At 45.5% G+C, this 15,205-nt stretch overlaps 1 protein-coding gene across 1 annotated transcript; it reads right to left on the bottom strand.

The window, feature by feature from the left end:
- Positions 1 to 207: 207 nt before the first annotated feature.
- On the bottom strand, positions 208 to 13,588 carry LOC139546822 (zinc finger protein ZFP2-like). The gene is made up of 4 exons (XM_071355658.1): positions 12,359 to 13,588; positions 11,802 to 11,899; positions 11,489 to 11,666; positions 208 to 1,658 (listed from the first exon to the last, which is right to left on the bottom strand). Exons 1-4 carry the CDS (start codon positions 12,702 to 12,704, stop codon positions 688 to 690), a joined length of 1,593 nt encoding a protein of 530 aa, XP_071211759.1. The 5' UTR covers positions 12,705 to 13,588; the 3' UTR covers positions 208 to 687.
- Between the last annotated feature and the right edge of the window lie 1,617 nt (positions 13,589 to 15,205).

Genomic DNA, 15,205 nt, shown 5'->3' with positions numbered 1-15,205 from the left:
TCAAGGAAAGACTTTAGGGCGGCAGGTAGTTTAGTGTTGGGCCAGTAACTGAAAGGTCGATGGTTAGAATCGCCCAGCCGATTAGCTGATAAATCTGTCGATGTGTCCTTGAGCAAGGAATTTAACCCTAATTGCTCCTGTAAGTCGCCCTGGATAAGAGTGTCCGCTAAATGACTAAAATGTAAACATTTTTATCAGAACAAGTCATCACAGTTTCATACTCCTTTTATCTTGATGAAACACAAATTTACTCGATGAAAAACACAAACAAAGATGTTTCAAAGTTCAAAGAATCAAAAAATACAAATTATATTCATCTATATGTTAAGTTACATTATGAAATATCCAAATTATAAAATTTTCGAGCTAATAGTTTGTATCCAATCAAAGTTTATATTCAAAATAAAATAGAAAATGCATTTGTTCAAATCTGACCATGCCTCAAGATGAAAAATAGAAAAACTAATTTAGGCCTATTTGTGAGTATGATTTAATATATACAATTAGATTTCATGACAAAAACACATTCTCAGTCAAAACCATAAGTCAGAACACAGCCTCTCTTTTCTCTCATGTGATTTCAGGTCCTCTGAAAATGAGTGACATGAAGAGTGTATGTATTATTTTATGCTCTTTCAGGACCCTTAATTGGGTAAAACTCTTTCCACACTGGGAGCAGAGGTGAGGCTACCCTCCTTTGTGTGTCACCATATGACTTTTCAGGCTCCTTAATTGGGTAAAACTCTTTCCACATTGGGAACAATGGAAAGGCTTTTCTCCTGTATGCATTCTCTCATGCATTTTCAGGCTCCCTGACTGGGTAAAACCCTTTCCACATTGAGAGCATTGGAATGGCTTTTCTCCTGTGTGTATTCTCTCATGCTCTTTCAGTGTCCCTGACCAGCAGAAACTCTTTTCACAATGGGAACAATGGTATGGCTTTTCCCCTGTGTGTATTCTCTCATGTGATTTCAGGTTTACTAACAGGATAAAACTCTTTCCACACTGAGAGCACTGGAAAGGCTTCTCTCCTGTGTGAATCATCTCGTGCGTTTTCAGGTACCGTAACTGGCCAAAACCCTTTCCACACTGTGAGCATTGGAATGGCTTTTCTCCTGTGTGTATTCTCTCATGCTCTTTCAGTGTCCCTGACCAGCTGAAACTCTTTTCACAATGGGAACAGTGGTAAGGCTTTTCCCCTGTGTGTATTCTCTCATGTGATTTCAGGTCCCCTGGTCGGGAAAATGTCTTTACACACTGAGAGCATTGGAATGGTTTTTCCCCTGTGTGTATTCTCTTATGAACTTTCAGTTCTGTTGACTCAATAAATCTCTTACCACACTGAGAGCATTGGTAAGGCTTATCTCCTGTGTGTCGTCTCTCATGCGATTTTAGGTTACATAAATGAGTAAAACTCTTTCCACACTGGGAACAGTTGTAAGACTTCTTCTCTGCATGTGTTCTCTTGTGGTTTTTAAGATTCCCTAAATGGTTAAAACTCTTCTCACACTGGGAACAGTGGTAAGACTTCTTCTCTACATGTGTTCTCTTGTGGTTTTTCAGGCTCCATAAACGGGTATAACTCTTTCCACACTGGGAACAGTGGTGTCGTCTCGCTGGTTCAGACGTCTCTGGTTCATCTGAGTCGGGTCTCTCTTCTGCCAAAGACAAACAGAGTGATTAAAACAGGGAGACCTGAATGAAATCTCCACATACATTTGTCATTTTAGTCATTTAGCAGACACTCTTATCCAGAGAGACTTACAGTCAAGTGCTCTTAGCATGTGATGCATGTGCTCCATTGTTTACATGACCCATGTATTTTACACTGTGTGGCTTTAAGGGAATAGTATGGTCACTATCCAGAGCAACTTGTAGTTAGTGCATCCATCTAACCTCTTAGCGCTAGGGGTCAGATTATTATTATATTTTTTTTAAATAACGTGCCCAACGTAAACTGACATTTTCTCTGGCCCAGATCGTAGAATATGCATATAATTTACAGATTAGGATAAACACTCCAAAGCTTCCAAAACTGTCAAAATATTGTCTGTGAGTATAACAATACTTATTCTGCATGCGAAAACCTGAGAAAATGTAACCCGGAAGTGATATATATATATATTTTTTAATCTGTGTTCCCTGGCCCGTCAAACCTCCATTTAAATGGGTATTAACCAGATTATTTGTCCAATGGCTTCCTCAGGCTGTGACCAGGCTTTCGACAAAGATTCAGGCTTTTATTTTGAAAAATTTGTGAGTTTCTTCAAAAGTAGTCAGGTGTCCTCTGAATATTTCCTGCGTGCGAGAGAGGGGCACCCCATTTTCCTTTTGTCTCTTAATGAATAGGTTATGGTCCGGGTGAAATATTATCGATTATGTTTTGTCTCTTAATGAATAGGTTATGGTCCGGGTGAAATATTATCGATTATGTTAAAAACAACCTGAGGATTGATTATATAAAACATTTGACATGTTTCTACGACCATTACGGATACTTTTTGGAATTTGTCGAACGGAACACGGCTTTGGTTTTCTTAACATAATGCGCAACCCAAATGGCGTTTTTTTGTGATAAAAGTAATATTTATCGAACAAAAATAACATTTATTGTGTAACTGGGAGTCTCGTGAGTGGAAACATCCGAATATTATCAAAGGTAAGCGATTCATTTGATTGCTTTTCTGACTTTCGTGACCAAGCTAACCAAGCTAATATAAGGCTAGCTGGTGTAGCATTGAAAGCTACACTCACAAAAGCTTGGATTTCTTTCGCTGTAAAATATATTTTCAAAATCTGACACGATAGGTGGATTAACAACAAGCTAAACTGTGTTTTGGTATATTTCACTTGTGATTGCATGATTATAAATATTTTTAGTAATATTTTTTCATCTGATACGTTTGGAAATTTTCATCTTCCTTTCAGGACCGGAACGAGGCTGTAGTTCTCTGCATAACGCACAACCCAAATGGCGTTTTTTTGTGATAAAAGTAATATTTATCGAACAAAAATAACATTTATTGTGTAACTGGGAGCCTCGTGAGTGCAAACATCCGAAGATTATCTAAGGTAAGCGATTAATTTGATTGCTTTTCTGACTTTCATGACCATGCTAATTTGGGGCTAGCTGTTGTAGCATTGAAAGCTACACTCACAAAAGCTTGGATTTCTTTCGCTGTAAAATATATTTTCAAAATCTGACACGATAGGTGGATTAACAACAAGCTAAGCTGTGTTTTGGTATATTTCAATTGTGATTGCATGATTATAAATATTTTTAGTAATATTTATGCATTTGGCGCCCTGCAATTCTAGCGGTTGTCTAGGAAAGTGATCCCGTAAAAGGGATCCGTAGCGCAGAGAAGTTAAGGTAGCTAGGTGAGACAACCACAACAGTGCCATTTTTGAGATCTGGGAAAAATCTGAGAAATTAGATGTTTTTTGTGTAGTTAGCCTTTAATTGAAGTGCCACCAGACACCAGTCTGTCTGTAATGCAGTTGCAATGGGAGTTTTTCAAACAAAATGGCCACCGGATTGATGCAAATAATCACGATTCTGGCAGGTAGACATAGGCTACTTTATGGTTACCTTTAAATTGTCTTTCAGTCTACCTGAAGACATTAGCATCGCTAACGGCTACACGGAGTGGTAGACATATAGACCCTACACCAGAAGACATTAGCATCGCTAGCGGCTACACGGAGTGATAGACATATAGACCCTACACCAGAAGACATTAGCATCGCTAACGGCTACACGGAGTGGTAGACATATAGACCCTACACTGAAGACATTAGCATCGCTAACGGCTACACGGAGTGGTAGACATATAGACCCTACACCAGAAGACATTAGCATCGCTAACGGCTATACGGAGTGGTAGACATATAGACCCTACACCAGAAGACATTAGCATCGCTAACGGCTACACGGAGTGGTAGACATATAGACCCTACACCAGAAGACATTAGCATCGCTAACGGCTACACGGAGTGGTAGACATATAGACCCTACACCAGAAGACATTAGCATCGCTAACGGCTACACGGAGTGGTAGACATATAGACCCTACACCGCACACATGGTTCAACAATCAGGTACATTTACCAGCGGCAGACTGGGTTCAGCGCCAACTGAACTTTACTGTCCGGGGACAAGATCTGACGATATGACAGGAAAGAGAATGATGCGTCATTTAAATTTACTGATGAATGATGCTTAATTTCAAACATTTTAAGTTTAATTGTTGTAACAGCATAGAAGATAAAAACTCACCCTAGTAGGCAAAAAAAAAAAAAAAAAATTATAAGCCTACCCAATGGCATTATGCATTGACATTCACATAATTAACATTCTAAAATATGTCAGAATAATGTGGGCATCGCCTGACTAAATAAACAGCATGCTCCCCACAAACACACTAATGAAGTCTGTCCATGTGATAGTAGTCAGTCTGTCCATGTGGTACTAGTCAGTCTGTCCATGTGGTACTAGTCAGTCTGTCCATGTGGTAGCAGTCAGTCTCTGTCCACGTGGTAGTCTGTCCACGTGGTAGTAGTCAGTCTGTCCACGTGGTACTAGTCAGTCTGTCCACGTGGTAGCAGTCAGTCTGTCCACGTGGTAGCAGTCAGTCTGTCCACGTGGTAGCAGTCAGTCTGTCCACGTGGTAGCAGTCAGTCTGTCCACGTGGTAGCAGTCAGTCTGTCCACGTGGTAGCAGTCAGTCTGTCCACGTGGTAGCAGTCAGTCTGTCCACGTGGTAGCAGTCAGTCTGTCCACGTGGTAGCAGTCAGTCTGTCCACGTGGTAGCAGTCAGTCTGTCCACGTGGTACTAGTCAGTCTGTGGTAGCAGTCAGTCTGTCCATGTGGTAGTAGTCAGTCTGTCCACGTGGTAGTAGTCAGTCTGTCCACGTGGTACTAGTCAGTCTGTCCACGTGGTAGCAGTCAGTCTGTCCACGTGGTAGCAGTCAGTCTGTCCACGTGGTAGCAGTCAGTCTGTCCACGTGGTAGCAGTCAGTCTGTCCACGTGGTAGCAGTCAGTCTGTCCACGTGGTAGCAGTCAGTCTGTCCACGTGGTAGCAGTCAGTCTGTCCACGTGGTAGCAGTCAGTCTGTCCACGTGGTAGCAGTCAGTCTGTCCACGTGGTAGCAGTCAGTCTGTCCACGTGGTAGCAGTCAGTCTGTCCACGTGGTAGTAGTCAGTCTGTCCACGTGGTACTAGTCAGTCTGTCCACGTGGTAGCAGTCAGTCTGTCCACGTGGTAGCAGTCAGTCTGTCCACGTGGTAGCAGTCAGTCTGTCCACGTGGTAGCAGTCAGTCTGTCCACGTGGTAGCAGTCAGTCTGTCCACGTGGTAGCAGTCAGTCTGTCCACGTGGTAGCAGTCAGTCTGTCCACGTGGTAGCAGTCAGTCTGTCCACGTGGTAGCAGTCAGTCTGTCCACGTGGTAGCAGTCAGTCTGTCCACGTGGTACTAGTCAGTCTGTGGTAGCAGTCAGTCTGTCCATGTGGTAGTAGTCAGTCTGTCCACGTGGTAGTAGTCAGTCTGTCCACGTGGTACTAGTCAGTCTGTCCACGTGGTAGCAGTCAGTCTGTCCACGTGGTAGCAGTCAGTCTGTCCACGTGGTAGCAGTCAGTCTGTCCACGTGGTAGCAGTCAGTCTGTCCACGTGGTACTAGTCAGTCTGTCCATGTGGTAGTAGTCAGTCTGTCCATGTGGTAGTAGTCAGTCTGTCCATGTGGTAGTAGTCAGTCTGTCCATGTGCTAGTAGTCAGTCTGTCCATGTGCTAGTAGTCAGTCTGTCCATGTGCTAGTAGTCAGTCTGTCCATGTGGTAGTAGTCAGTCTGTCCATGTGGTAGTAGTCAGTCTGTCCATGTGGTACTAGTCAGTCTGTCCATGTGGTGCTAGTCAGTCTGTCCATGTGGTACTAGTCAGTCTGTCCATGTGGTACTAGTCAGTCTGTCCATGTGGTACTAGTCAGTCTGTCCATGTGGTACTAGTCAGTCTGTCCATGTGGTAGTAGTCAGTCTGTCCATGTGGTACTAGTCAGTCTGTCCATGTGGTACTAGTCAGTCTGTCCACGTGGTACTAGTCAGTCTGTCCACGTGGTTGTAGTCAGTCTGTCCACGTGGTACTAGTCAGTCTGTCCACGTGGTAGAAGTCAGTCTGCCCACGTGGTAGTAGTCAGTCTGCCCACGTGGTAGTAGTCAGTCTGCCCACGTGGTAGAAGTCAGTCTGTCCACGTGGTAGTAGTCAGTCTGTCCACGTGGTAGTAGTCAGTCTGTCCATGTGGTAGTAGTCAGTCTGTCCATGTGGTACTAGTCAGTCTGTCCATGTGGTAGTAGTCAGTCTGTCCATGTGGTAGTAGTCAGTCTGTCCATGTGGTAGTAGTCAGTCTGTCCATGTGGTAGTAGTCAGTCTGTCCATGTGCTAGTAGTCAGTCTGTCCATGTGCTAGTAGTCAGTCTGTCCATGTGCTAGTAGTCAGTCTGTCCATGTGGTAGTAGTCAGTCTGTCCATGTGGTAGTAGTCAGTCTGTCCATGTGGTAGTAGTCAGTCTGTCCATGTGGTACTAGTCAGTCTGTCCATGTGGTGCTAGTCAGTCTGTCCATGTGGTGCTAGTCAGTCTGTCCATGTGGTAGTAGTCAGTCTGTCCATGTGGTACTAGTCAGTCTGTCCATGTGGTACTAGTCAGTCTGTCCATGTGGTAGTAGTCAGTCTGTCCATGTGGTACTAGTCAGTCTGTCCACGTGGTACTAGTCAGTCTGTCCACGTGGTACTAGTCAGTCTGTCCACGTGGTAGTAGTCAGTCTGTCCACGTGGTACTAGTCAGTCTGCCCACGTGGTAGAAGTCAGTCTGCCCACGTGGTAGTAGTCAGTCTGCCCACGTGGTAGTAGTCAGTCTGTCCACGTGGTAGTAGTCAGTCTGTCCACGTGGTAGTAGTCAGTCTGTCCACGTGGTAGTAGTCAGTCTGCCCACGTGGTAGTAGTCAGTCTGCCCACGTGGTAGTAGTCAGTCTGCCCACGTGGTAGTAGTCAGTCTGCCCACGTGGTAGTAGTCAGTCTGTCCACGTGGTAGAAGTCAGTCTGTCCACGTGGTAGAAGTCAGTCTGTCCACGTGGTAGTAGTCAGTCTGTCCACGTTGTACTAGTCAGTCTGTCCACGTGGTACTAGTCAGTCTGTCCACGTGGTACTAGTCAGTCTGTCCACGTGGTACTAGTCAGTCTGTCCACGTGGTACTAGTCAGTCTGTCCATGTGGTACTAGTCAGTCTATCCATGTGGTACTAGTCAGTCTGTCCATGTGGTACTAGTCAGTCTGTCCATGTGGTACTAGTCAGTCTGTCCATGTGGTACTAGTCAGTCTGTCCATGTGGTACTAGTCAGTCTGTCCATGTGGTACTAGTCAGTCTGTCCATGAGGTACTAGTCAGTCTGTCCATGTGGTAGTAGTCAGTCTGTCCATGTGGTAGTAGTCAGTCTGTCCATGTGGTACTAGTCAGTCTGTCCATGTGGTAGTAGTCAGTCTGTCCATGTGGTACTAGTCAGTCTGTCCATGTGGTAGTAGTCAGTCTGTCCATGTGGTAGTAGTCAGTCTGTCCATGTGGTAGTAGTCAGTCTGTCCATGTGGTAGTAGTCAGTCTGTCCATGTGGTAGTAGTCAGTCTGTCCATGTGCTAGTAGTCAGTCTGTCCATGTGCTAGTAGTCAGTCTGTCCATGTGGTAGTAGTCAGTCTGTCCATGTGGTAGTAGTCAGTCTGTCCATGTGGTGCTAGTCAGTCTGTCCATGTGGTAGTAGTCAGTCTGTCCATGTGGTAGTAGTCAGTCTGTCCATGTGGTAGTAGTCAGTCTGTCCATGTGGTACTAGTCAGTCTGTCCATGTGGTAGTAGTCAGTCTGTCCATGTGGTAGTAGTCAGTCTGTCCATGTGGTAGTAGTCAGTCTGTCCATGTGGTAGTAGTCAGTCTGTCCATGTGCTAGTAGTCAGTCTGTCCATGTGCTAGTAGTCAGTCTGTCCATGTGGTAGTAGTCAGTCTGTCCATGTGGTAGTAGTCAGTCTGTCCATGTGGTGCTAGTCAGTCTGTCCACGTGGTACTAGTCAGTCTGTCCACGTGGTACTAGTCAGTCTGTCCACGTGGTACTAGTCAGTCTGTCCACGTGGTTGTAGTCAGTCTGTCCACGTGGTACTAGTCAGTCTGTCCACGTGGTAGAAGTCAGTCTGTCCACGTGGTAGTAGTCAGTCTGTCCACGTGGTAGTAGTCAGTCTGTCCACGTGGTAGTAGTCAGTCTGTCCACGTGGTAGTAGTCAGTCTGTCCACGTGGTAGTAGTCAGTCTGTCCACGTGGTAGTAGTCAGTCTGCCCACGTGGTAGTAGTCAGTCTGCCCACGTGGTAGTAGTCAGTCTGCCCACGTGGTAGTAGTCAGTCTGCCCACGTGGTAGTAGTCAGTCTGCCCACGTGGTAGTAGTCAGTCTGCCCACGTGGTAGTAGTCAGTCTGTCCACGTGGTAGAAGTCAGTCTGTCCACGTGGTAGAAGTCAGTCTGTCCACGTGGTAGTAGTCAGTCTGTCCACGTTGTACTAGTCAGTCTGTCCATGTGGTACTAGTCAGTCTGTCCATGTGGTACTAGTCAGTCTGTCCATGTGGTAGAAGTCAGTCTGTCCATGTGGTACTAGTCAGTCTGTCCATGTGGTACTAGTCAGTCTGTCCATGTGGTACTAGTCAGTCTGTCCATGTGGTACTAGTCAGTCTGTCCATGTGGTACTAGTCAGTCTGTCCATGTGGTACTAGTCAGTCTGTCCATGTGGTACTAGTCAGTCTGTCCATGTGGTAGAAGTCAGTCTGTCCATGTGGTACTAGTCAGTCTGTCCATGAGGTACTAGTCAGTCTGTCCATGTGGTAGTAGTCAGTCTGTCCATGTGGTAGTAGTCAGTCTGTCCATGTGGTACTAGTCAGTCTGTCCATGTGGTAGTAGTCAGTCTGTCCATGTGGTACTAGTCAGTCTGTCCATGTGGTAGTAGTCAGTCTGTCCATGTGGTAGTAGTCAGTCTGTCCATGTGGTAGTAGTCAGTCTGTCCATGTGCTAGTAGTCAGTCTGTCCATGTGCTAGTAGTCAGTCTGTCCATGTGGTAGTAGTCAGTCTGTCCATGTGGTAGTAGTCAGTCTGTCCATGTGGTACTAGTCAGTCTGTCCATGTGGTGCTAGTCAGTCTGTCCATGTGGTAGTAGTCAGTCTGTCCATGTGGTACTAGTCAGTCTGTCCATGTGGTAGCAGTCAGTCTGTCCACGTGGTAGCAGTCAGTCTGTCCACGTGGTAGCAGTCAGTCTGTCCACGTGGTAGCAGTCAGTCTGTCCACGTGGTAGCAGTCAGTCTGTCCACGTGGTAGCAGTCAGTCTGTCCACGTGGTAGCAGTCAGTCTGTCCACGTGGTAGCAGTCAGTCTGTCCACGTGGTAGCAGTCAGTCTGTCCACGTGGTAGCAGTCAGTCTGTCCACGTGGTAGAAGTCAGTCTGTCCACGTGGTAGCAGTCAGTCTGTCCACGTGGTAGCAGTCAGTCTGTCCACGTGGTACTAGTCAGTCTGTGGTAGCAGTCAGTCTGTCCACGTGGTAGCAGTCAGTCTGTCCATGTGGTAGTAGTCAGTCTGTCCACGTGGTAGTAGTCAGTCTGTCCACGTGGTACTAGTCAGTCTGTCCACGTGGTACTAGTCAGTCTGCCCACGTGGTAGTAGTCAGTCTGCCCACGTGGTAGTAGTCAGTCTGTCCACGTGGTAGTAGTCAGTCTGTCCACGTGGTAGAAGTCAGTCTGTCCATGTGGTAGAAGTCAGTCTGTCCATGTGGTACTAGTCAGTCTGTCCATGTGGTACTAGTCAGTCTGTCCATGTGGTACTAGTCAGTCTGTCCATGTGGTACTAGTCAGTCTGTCCATGTGGTAGTAGTCAGTCTGTCCATGTGGTAATAGTCAGTCTGTCCATGTGGTACTAGTCAGTCTGTCCACGTGGTACTAGTCAGTCTGTCCATGTGGTAGTAGTCAGTCTGTCCACGACGTAGCAGTCAGTCTGTCCACGTGGTAGTAGTCAGTCTGTCCACGTGGTACTAGTCAGTCTGTCCACGTGGTAGTAGTCAGTCTGTCCACGTGGTAGTAGTCAGTCTGTCCACGTGGTACTAGTCAGTCTGTCCATGTGGTACTAGTCAGTCTGTGGTAGTAGTCAGTCTGTCCACGTGGTACTAGTCAGTCTGTCCACGTGGTACTAGTCAGTCTGTCCACGTGGTAGTAGTCAGTCTGTCCACGTGGTAGTAGTCAGTCTGTCCACGTGGTAGTAGTCAGTCTGCCCACGTGGTAGTAGTCAGTCTGCCCACGTGGTAGTAGTCAGTCTGCCCACGTGGTAGTAGTCAGTCTGCCCACGTGGTAGCAGTCAGTCTGTCCACGTGGTAGCAGTCAGTCTGTCCACGTGGTAGTAGTCAGTCTGCCCACGTGGTAGAAGTCAGTCTGTCCAAGTGGTAGAAGTCAGTCAGTCCACGTGGTAGTAGTCAGTCTGTCCACGTGGTACTAGTCAGTCTGTCCACGTGGTACTAGTCAGTGTGTCCATGTGGTAGAAGTCAGTCTGCCCATGTGGTAGAAGTCAGTCTGTCCACGTGGTACTAGTCAGTCTGTCCACGTGGTACTAGTCAGTGTGTCCATGTGGTAGAAGTCAGTCTGTCCATGTGGTAGAAGTCAGTCTGTCCATGTGGTACTAGTCAGTCTATCCATGTGGTACTAGTCAGTCTGCCCATGTGGTAGAAGTCAGTCTGTCCATGTGGTACTAGTCAGTCTGTCCATGTGGTACTAGTCAGTCTGTCCATGTGGTAGTAGTCAGTCTGTCCATGTGGTACTAGTCAGTCTGTCCATGTGGTACTAGTCAGTCTGTCCATGTGGTACTAGTCAGTCTGTCCACGTGGTACTAGTCAGTCTGTCCATGTGGTAGTAGTCAGTCTGTCCATGTGGTACTAGTCAGTCTGTCCATGTGGTACTAGTCAGTCTGTCCATGTGGTACTAGTCAGTCTGACCATGTGGTAGTAGTCAGTCTGTCCATGTGGTACTAGTCAGTCTGTCCATGTGGTACTAGTCAGTCTGTCCATGTGGTAGTAGTCATAGAAATGTTGAAAACTTATTGAGTCACGAGGCGTAATGTGTTTCACAGAATAAAAATAAAAAAGTCACGTCGCAGAAACCATGACGCCCGGATGAGCTAAAATACATTTTCTCTTCTTTCTACTTCGAGCATAACGACGCGGAGATGCCGTGGAGAACCCCTGAGGACAACGAGCGTGGTGCTATACAACCTGTCCCTCAACGTCAGCCAAACAAAGGAGCTGTGTGGCACAGCGGTCTAAGGCACTTGAGGTGTCACTCCAGACCCGGGTTCGATCCCAGAACTAACAGAACTCTGCTGGTTGTCCTGGTAACAGATACCAGTGGGCAGATCTATTGTATTTTTTCAAACTAAACTACAGCACTTACTTTGATGAGTCAAATCTGATCCTTTCTTCTCTTCTCCTCCTCTCACAGTTCCACTCAGCCCCGTTGTTTTCCTGCAGTCCACCAGCTGCACAGACAACCTCTTCATACCCAGCAGTAAGGTGCTACCGGGAGAGGCACGACACGGGGACTCCGGGAGGGAGGAAGGGCTAGCGTTGTCCTGGTAACCATAAAGAGGGGACACAGACACATATCATTATGGATGCTGAAGCCACTGTTGTTATGAAGTGCTTTACAGAAACCCAGCCCAGACCCCGATAGAGCAAGCTGTATGCTAGACCAGACCAAGCTGTACCATCTGGTGTTCTGATCTGGAGAGACTCTTCTCTGACTCCTCAGCATCAGGATGTTGTTGAGGCTCCCCAGAGGATCCACAATAGTCATGTCTCTCTCCTGTGTGAACGAGGACATCAAACAGACGGTAAACTTATGATCTTCTATTGCAATCACAGGGTCTTACAAGAGGCATGAACATGTCTAAACAGGGCCAAAATGTCCACTGTCATCATCATTTTATAAAATATTGTTTTTGATGTAATTGTAAAAGGGTCGTTCCACGAAATGAGTGTCTTTTGCGTACCTTTGAAATTTTAAGTCGGAATTATGCACCTATATTGAGTTTTAAAAGTGTGTTATTAGATGAAGTGCAGTTTAATATAGACCACATGGAGATTTCAATAAATGTATACATTTAAAAGTCACAAAAATCTATGTACTAATGGCAGATTGAACAATTCCTACAGTACTGAACAACATATTCAAGTGTAGAACTTCAGTAGAATGCCCCTTTAAAACCCCACATTAGTTCAACAACGGCATAGTTTGTGCCCCTGTTTTTAAGACAGTACCCACTGGTGTTAAATGGATCTTCAGTCTCCTCCTCCTTTACTCCCAAAACGTCTTCCTCCTCTTTTATTGAGATAGCCTCCTCTTCCTCTTTTACTCCAAAAGGTTCTTCCTCTTTCAATGCTATGGCATCTTCCTCCTTTTTGATTCTGAAACTAGTGTTAATCAGATCTCCTGTCTCCTCTTTCACTCCAAAAGGTCCTTTCTCTTCTTTCACTGTAAAATCCACCTCTTCTTCTAATGTGACAGTCTCCTCTTCTTCATTTTTTACTCTTAAAGCGTCTTCCTCTTCTTCTTTTAAGATTATGTTCAGCCCTAGAGCTTCTTTCTCCATATATCTTAGTGAGCTCATGGTCGGGATGTTAGCTAGCTAGCTATTTAGCATTAGCGATTAGCCTATAGCTATTTAGCATTAGCGATTAGCCTAGTGCAGTAACTTTATCAATTTAACAAATTGGCTCATTTAATTTAACAAGCAAATACTGATATTAATATACACAAGAATGTTCTAAAGAGTTCAGGTTTTAAGTTCGCTAGCAAACCACCGCATCGGTTGAATCAGAAGCCTTTTGTCGCTGTTGAAGAAGCTGCCCGTCCCGTCCACTAGATTATACGTCACGCAAGAATCATCACCTGAAAGACGCACGTCGCCATCTGGTGACTGGAGTGGGTAACGCAGATTGGAAAAATCTCCATTACATCGTTTATTCTGGCAAACAATCAGATGCTATGTTCTTTCTTACTTACAGACAATTCTTCCCTCCAGGGCTGACCTGCACATTAAGCAAGATTAGGAGACAGATTGCCGATGGTGGTAGTAGTCAGTCCCGAGCTAAATCAGCGAAGACGCATCGCTAACAACACATAATAACACCTCATATAATTCTGCCCTAAAACAATGAGAACTTTTCTCACCCAGTGGCATATGGACTATTAGCAGCCACAGGACGCAGTGACAGATGAGGTTCTACCTGTGTAGAGCACATGCCTCTTGGTCCTACCAGTCTCCAACCTGCCCTTTTGGGTGGTGGTATAAGTTGTATACATTTTCTGGGCGTAGTTGTAGAGGCTAAGTGAAAGTGAAAAAAATACAACAAAATATAGCTACCTCTCTCTCTCTCTCGCTCTCTCTCTCTCTCTCTCTCTCTCTCTCTCTCTCTCTCTCTCTCTCTCTCTCTCTCTCTCTCTCTCTCTCTCTCTCTCTCTCTCTCTCTCTCGCTTCTCCTTCATTTTTAAAGAAATGTATTTGTTCAAAACGGCTAAACTATTGTCCTCTCTCTCTTTGAGTCAACTACTCACCACATTTGATGCACTGCAGTGCTAGCTAGCTGTAGCTTATGCTTTCAGTACTAGATTCATTCTCTGATCCTTTGATTGGGTGGACAACATGTCAGTTCATGCTGCAAGAGCTCTGATAGGTTGGAGGACGTCCTCCGGAAGTTGTCATAATTACTGTTTAAGTCTATGGAAGGGCTTGAGAACCATGAGCCTCATAGGTTTTGTATTGAAGCCAGAGGAGGACAGAAACTAGCTGTCCTGCGGCAAGACCATGGTGCTACCATACAGAGTGCTGTTGAGGCTACTGTAGACCTTCATTGTAAAATAGTGTGCTTTAATCAATTATTTGGTGACGTGAATATATATTTAGTGTATTTTTATCTAAAAAGGATAACTTTAATGTTAAAAAAAAAAAAAAAATGAATTTCACTGAGGATCGTCCTCCCCTTTCTCCTCTGAGGAGCCTCCACTGATACATTTATACCTAGGCCTGACGTTACATCACACACGACCATACCGCCAGTCATATTGCAGACTTTACCTTATTGCAAGTGTAATATTTATCTGTCCTCATTCAATACTGCAAGAGTCATTTATCTGTCCTCATTCAATACTGCAAGAGTCATTTAGCTTTCCTCATTCAATACTGTGAGAGTCATTTAGCTGTCCTCATTCAATACTGCGAGAGTCATTTAGCTGTCCTCATTCAATACTGCGAGAGTCATTTATCTGTCCTCATTCAATACAGCAAGCATTGTTATGAGAAACACTTCAGAACCGAAGTAATAAACCAAATCCACGATGTTATCTCTACCCAGTCTCTGGTGATATGATGAATCTCCCATTGACTGGAGTAGCCAACTCACATCCTACTGATCACCTGGGTCCAGACGGTCTGATCTGGTGAGTAACACCATCCTATTGATCACCCGGGTCCAGACAGTCTGATCTGGTGAGTAACACCATCCTATTGATCACCTGGGTCCAGACAGTCTGATCTGGTGAGTAACACCATCCTATTGATCACCTGGGTCCAGACAGTCTGATCTGGTGAGTAACACCATCTAGATGGTTATTGTAATTTCTCCCAGGAACTCTGAGTGGTGGGGGGGGGGGGGGGTGCCAAGGGTGGAACGGCAGACTATTTCTCTAAAGTATATTACATTATCATGAACCTATGGTAACAATCTGCAATATGTGTTTCATATCTAGCACATGTTGCAGAGCCGCATGCGAGCACCCACTTTCTGTACTCTCTGTCTGGGCCCTCTGTCTGGGCCCGGTGACAGTCCACTGAGTGGTGGGACCTCTGTCTGGACCCTCTGTCTAAGCCACGGAACTGATAGCATGACAGACCGAGCCTGGTCCCTTACCTCAGTGGTTCTCTCCATTTTTTGGTTAATAATGTACCCCCTATCACATGACTGTACCCTTGGGGATTAATACAGTACTACTATATACTGCCCCTATCACATGACTGTACCCTTGGGGATTAATACAGTACTACTATATACTGCCCCTATCACATGACTGTACCCTTGGGGATTAATACAGTATTACTATATACTGCCCCTA

This window comes from Salvelinus alpinus, chromosome 2 (genome assembly GCF_045679555.1).
Source record: "Salvelinus alpinus chromosome 2, SLU_Salpinus.1, whole genome shotgun sequence".
Taxonomy (NCBI): Eukaryota; Metazoa; Chordata; class Actinopteri; order Salmoniformes; family Salmonidae; genus Salvelinus; species Salvelinus alpinus.
Note: the sequence above shows the minus strand (reverse complement) of the source record. Positions and strands in the feature narration are given on the sequence as shown.